This window comes from Nansenia antarctica (genome assembly GCF_963989245.1).
Source record: "Nansenia antarctica genome assembly, chromosome: 2".
Lineage (NCBI taxonomy): Eukaryota > Metazoa > Chordata > Actinopteri > Argentiniformes > Microstomatidae > Nansenia > Nansenia antarctica.
The window spans coordinates 61,234,700-61,240,662 of record NC_137675.1 but is presented as its reverse complement, the minus strand read 5'-3'; the positions used below and the strand labels follow the sequence as shown (position 1 = coordinate 61,240,662).

The 5,963-nt window shown below is 45.7% G+C and overlaps 1 protein-coding gene across 1 annotated transcript in view; it reads left to right on the top strand.

Annotated features, from left to right (window-relative positions):
• Positions 1 to 2,212: 2,212 nt before the first annotated feature.
• trap1 (TNF receptor-associated protein 1) overlaps positions 2,213 to 5,963 on the top strand; it is an 11,571-nt gene continuing 7,820 nt past the window's right edge. The window contains exons 1-6 of the mRNA XM_080524397.1: positions 2,213 to 2,357; positions 2,788 to 2,946; positions 3,058 to 3,140; positions 4,129 to 4,269; positions 5,140 to 5,211; positions 5,575 to 5,735. Coding sequence (XP_080380523.1) covers positions 2,234 to 2,357; positions 2,788 to 2,946; positions 3,058 to 3,140; positions 4,129 to 4,269; positions 5,140 to 5,211; positions 5,575 to 5,735 — 740 coding nt within the window. The 5' untranslated portion in view covers positions 2,213 to 2,233. The remainder of the gene's footprint in view (positions 2,358 to 2,787; positions 2,947 to 3,057; positions 3,141 to 4,128; positions 4,270 to 5,139; positions 5,212 to 5,574; positions 5,736 to 5,963) is intronic.

The window sequence follows — 5,963 nt, the reverse complement described above, 5'->3', positions numbered from 1 at the left end:
GTAGTCTCCATTCAGGTCATCGTCAAGTTGAGGATTGGGGGATGGGGGGGGTTGCCCATTGTTCCACGGTTTCGGTAGAGAGTCTCCGGGTGGTGGGGGAGGGGGGGTCGTCGCCGGGTGGGGGAGGGAGGGGGGAGGGGGGGTCGTCGCCGGGTGGGGGAGGGAGGGGGGAGGGGGGGTCGTCGCCGGGTGGGGGAGGGGGACGTCGTTGATGGTGTTTCTACCGGCCGTGAGCTGCCTCCAGGACTCGGTGAAACGAGCCATGAAAACTGCATTGAAGGCCGGGAAGTAGCCGTAGTCTCCCCAGGTCTCGGTGGTTGGAGATGGGACATCAATGGGGGTTGTGTGAGAGGGCTGGGGGTCCTCGGTCTCGTCTGAGGCGGCGGTGGTGGTGGTGACTCCTCTGTGTTCACTGGATAGCTGGTGGAAGCTAGGTGGGGGGCTAATGTTGTTAGCATAGCTCCCCTCTGTTTTGTTAGCCTCGTTTGTATCCAGGAAGTCCGCTGCCGGTGCCGGTGTGACGACAATGGCGTCGCTAGCAACAGTTGCCTGGGAAAAGCACAGCTGTTCTCTGGCCAAACGTGTAGCTTGCCTGGTTGTAACTGGACCGGGATTCAGTTGAATGTCTCCCGAGAGAAGTAGATAGAGAAAGATCATGGTCCTTCGGTCCATTCTACCTGTCGGGGGCTTGAGGTGTATGACCTCAAGGAGCCTATAGCAGCAGCTTTGGCCGGCCTACGTACTGACATTGTCCCACTCACATTAGAACAATATGACATCATCGCAGAATGTCTAAAAGTGCTATCCCCATTCAATGATGCCACAGTTGAGCTGTCAGAGGAGAAGAGAGTGTCCGGTTCAAAAGTTATTCCTCTTTTATCAATGCTATACCACACACTGGAGGAGGAGGAAATGGGACTTGTCCAAACACAAGAGAGCATAGCAATGGCTGAGAGTCTAAGAAGACAATTAAAGGATAAGCTGTACTCATTGCAATCAATGAGCATAATGTCACTGGCGACACTGCTACTCCACGATTTAAAAAGATAGGATTCTTTAGCCCCAATAAAGCAGCAGAGGCCGAAAGGAGGCTCACTTCTGAATGTGCTACTGTTATACGAAACAGCGCCGCCTCCTCCTCCTCCTCCTCCTCCTCGTCATCACAACCCCCCATATCAGAAGCTTCGCAGCCTGTGACTCAAGGTAATGTATACTGGATACATTCTAATTGTCTTATTGTATATATTCACTGACACTGACAGCCTGTTTGTCTGTCTTAGGTAACAAACTGTGGCGTCGTTTAGACACCACAGTCCTGCAGACGAGGACCCAAAATGGAACTGCAGACGCAACAGTGGAGGTCCATACCTACCTGGCTGAACCAAACATCGAAAGGATGCAGAACCCCCTACAGTATTGGGAAGATCACAAAAATGTGTATCCTAATTTGTATAAACTTGCCGTTAATTTTCTATGTACCCCAGCTTCATCTGTGCCCTGTGAAAGGATATTTTCAAAAGCAGGTGAAATCGTCTTAAAAAAAAAGAAACCGCCTGAAGCCCAGCACTGTGGAGAAATTGTTATTTTTAAATAAAAATGAATAAATGAATACAATTTTGTTGTTCCTAGTAACACAAGCACATTTATTCAATTCAAAGCTTCACACACCAAAGCCACGGTGTCATTATCACTCTGCCTGCTATACATTTATTGTCCACTTGATGGCGCAGTAGAGCAAATAAAGCAACACATGAAGCTTCATCTCGCCATCACTAGTTAAAACATAAACACTTAAGAACTGTTTGTAAATTGTGGCTGTCCAAATGAAAATGGATGTTAGGTTTGGCATGACGCTTCCCATTCGCAACCAACTCAAATAAAAGTGAAGTACGGTATTTATGTGCTGATTAGTTTTTTGTCTGTCTTACATGTAACGATGAATTGAGAATCAAGGACCCCAATTGAAATAAGCCAGTGGCTTTCTTGGGTTTTTATCCTGTTAGTTGACCTTGTATGTAATATGTACTTTCATGTACCTACTTCTGCAAATCTTCTAATAAAGTTTTCAATCAATCAATCAATTCATTCATATTTGCATTTCTATACAGGCAACGCTATGGGTACTCAGGTTACGTCATTTGAGCGCGTCTCAAACAGGTCCTACTTGCCCAGGCCGTCGCACGTTTGTTTAGCGTGTGTTGAAGTAGGTCAAACGACCTCTCACTGCTTGAACATGTCTCGGTGCCTCAAGTTGTTGACATTTGCATTGGGTTCATCTCAAAAGGCGAACTCCAGATTCTGGTCTTCTGGACGACGAGGAGGAGGTAGTAGGATTGTCACCAGCACTTTCACTGGAGGTAAGCCGCTGTCAGTGGACTAGCCTGATCACTAGAGCTACCAGCCTGCTACAAGAGAACCAACTTACTGGGATCCTTGAACTCACACATGGTTGTAATGGTTGTTTATTGGATTTCGCTTGAAGTCTTGTTTGCCTCTTTTGTCAACTGGTGATAATAGCTGAAACGACGGACCGATCTGCTACTACAGGCCAGTGGTGATTGAATGACAGCTGCCTTAAGTGTGTGTGACACAGGACCAAGTGTTGACAGTCCTATCGTTAGGATGTCTGTCTTCAGTAGTTCTGCTCTGACACACAAGCCGAACAGCGTGGAAAAGAAGCACTAAGTTACCGCTGACAGTGACAACACCCTTGACGCGATGTCACAAGATTTCATCAGCACGACATGTAACTGCGTTGCATGTCCTCACACTCTTCCTTGTTTTTAGATGCCCAGGTGAGACAACAGCAGAGATGTACTAGATGGAACTCTCACCATCCTGGGCTTGGTCTGACCCAGTACTCCTGCTACAGCACACAGGAGGCAGAGAAGGTCCCAGAGGAAGAGCCCCTGCACACCATCATCAGCGACACAGAGAATGTTGAAGGTGAACAAGACATCAACCATACACCTCTGGTTGTAGTCTAATGGCCATGCCAATGTTATAAATAAGTAATGTAATGTAATGTAATAAGCATTTCCTTTCTGGCCTGTCCAGGCTCCTTCTCCAAGCATGAGTTCCAGGCTGAGACCAAAAAGCTGCTGGACATTGTTGCCAGGTCTCTGTACTCAGAGAAGGAGGTGAGTGTGAAGGAGAATATTTATTTTTCTATTTGTGAACGCGGCTTGATACAGTATTTCTCCACCGTCGACGAGCGGAGTGCATCCACGTCAGCAAGCTAACTGACAGACCAGTGAGAATACCCCACTGCCTAGTAGGGGTGTAACGGTACAGGTCCTTCGGTTCAGTTCACTTGTGTACAGAAGAAACACAGCGTTCTTTTACGACTGCAGAAGTTTTTTGTGTGTTGAAGTAATCTCAGACAGTACGTGTGCGCACACACGCCACAGAGAGATTGTCAGTAATTTAGCTTTTAGTTTCAACTAGAGCTTGAAGTTCCCCCAGCATCCCTTAAGTCTCCTGTTTGGGAAAATTACGGATTCTCAGTTACCTACAATGATGATGGACAAAGACAGGTGGATCGGACTAAAGCTATATGCCGGCATTGTTTAACTGCAATCGGGTATGCGGCTGGCTGTACGTCGAAGTTGCTTGCTCATTTGAGACGGCGTCACCCGAATGTGAACATCACACAGATACAAGAAAGAAACAGTGAAGCTCCCAGCCTCTCGCTAACAATTCAGACCGGCCCAAAGCAATAACAAACACCATAGGTGTTTTTATAACAGTGGACTATACTCTGTTGTCGAGAACACAGGTTTTAAACATTATGTTGAAAGTAATCAAGCCTTGTTACGTAGTTCCCTCTCATCCGCATTTCAGCCAGAAAATCATACCAGCCCTTTATAAACAAGCACAAACTACAGTTGTCCATGATTATCCAAGCCCCTGCTTTCTTAATTAAGAAAGGAAGACCCACTGACCCAATTTCTACCCTGCTGTACCGAAAATGTACCGAACCATGACTATAAACCATGGTACGTACCGAACCAAAATGTCTGTGTACTGTTACACCCCTACTGCCTAGGACCATTGACAAGAGACATACCTCTCTTCTCCAAGTAGGGAGGCTCTGTGTTTTTAACCTTCTCCCACCCCATTGCTTAGGTGTTCATCCGTGAGCTGATCTCCAATGGCAGCGACGCCCTGGAGAAGCTGAGACACAAGCTGATCACAGGAGGGGGCGACACTGCGCCTATGGAGATCCACCTGCAGACCGACTCTGCCAAGGGCACCTTCACCATCCAGGTAGAACAAAGTTATGGAACAGGAGAATGGTGTGTTCAGAGACGTATGGTCTTTGGAATGTTTATTTTATTTATTTATGAATCAACCTCTAATGCGCTTCGAGCTTTTGCAGTGCCATGCTGAATCACTGTGTAGTAACTCTCTTTATTATATATATATATATATATATATATATATGTTGCGGTACATGTGGAAATACGGTACATGTGGGAAAACTAGGGTTAGGTGCTACGGTTAGGGTTAGAGTTAGGATTAGGGTTAGGGTTAGACATGCCAACATGTACCAAGTCGACGTAGCACCTAACCATAACCCTAGTTTTCCCACATGTACCGTATTCCCACATGTACTGTAACATATATATATAGCCCTGAGTCTGCCACCTGGTGGGTAAATATAATACTGCAGTTATAATAATAATAATAATAATAATAATAATAATAATAATAATAATAATACATCAGACGTATATAGCGCTTTTCTAGACACTCAAAGACGCTTTACAAACTGAAAAGATCATTATTAGTTATTGTTATTATTATTATTATTATTACTATTATTATTATTATTAGTTATGTAGACTAATACATATTAGTTATTATCTCTGGCAATAGCTCTGAAGATAAGGGCCAGTTTCACAGAGAAGATTTAAGCTTAGTCCTGGACTAAATCACACTTTCAACGTAAAAATCTCCATTGAAGATCTTTTTTTAGTCTAGGATTAGGCTTAAACCTAGTCTCTGAAACCGGCCCTAAGTGTGTTTAAAAAAATATATATATACTGTATATTGTATCCTTCGTTTCTACTGTTCTTTCATTGCAAAGCAGTAGAATATTCACAAGTTCACCCATCCCCCTCATTCCCACTGTAGGACACAGGTGTCGGGATGAACCAAGAGGAGCTGGTGGCCAACCTGGGGACTATCGCCCGCTCCGGCTCCAAGGTAACCGATGGCTTAACACATCTAATAATAATAATTATTATTAATTATATTTATATAGCGCTTTTACGAGGCTCAAAGACGCTGACAATATGGGAAAAACAGAAAACACAGAAACAACAAACAACAGATAATATGAGCACATAGAACACAGAGTTAACAAATGGGGAGGGGGGTGGCAGGGTTAGGGGAGATGGTTAGGGGTCTCCATGTCTCTGGGACATCTCCATGTCTCTATGACCTGCCCCATCTCTATCTGTTTGCTCTCTCTCTATCACCAGACCAGCATCTTTCTTATTTGCTCCTAATATATTCTTGCGACCGTTTCTGTCTGTCCCTCCCGTCACCGTCCCTCCTTTCCCGAAGGCGTTCCTGGATGAACTGCAGAGCCAGGCGGAGGCCAGCAGCTCTATCATTGGTCAGTTTGGTGTGGGCTTCTACTCTGCCTTCATGGTGGCTGACAGTGTGGACGTCTACTCCCAGTCAGCCGAGCCCGGTGTCCCTGGATACAAGTGGTCCTCCGATGGGTGAGTAAAAAAGAGGGAGGGTGGAAGCGGAGGATAGAAGGCAGAGATGAGGGTGTGATGGGGGAGGATAGGAATGAGGGATGGGATACGGAGGAGAGCAGGTAGTGAGAGATGAGATGGGGATGGAAGCAGTGCCCCAAGGACTAGTGAAAGAGGGGGGGAGGGTGTATGTGTGTGAATGGTTAGGGGAAAGGTGTGTGTGTGTGTGTGTGTGTGTATGTGTGGGTT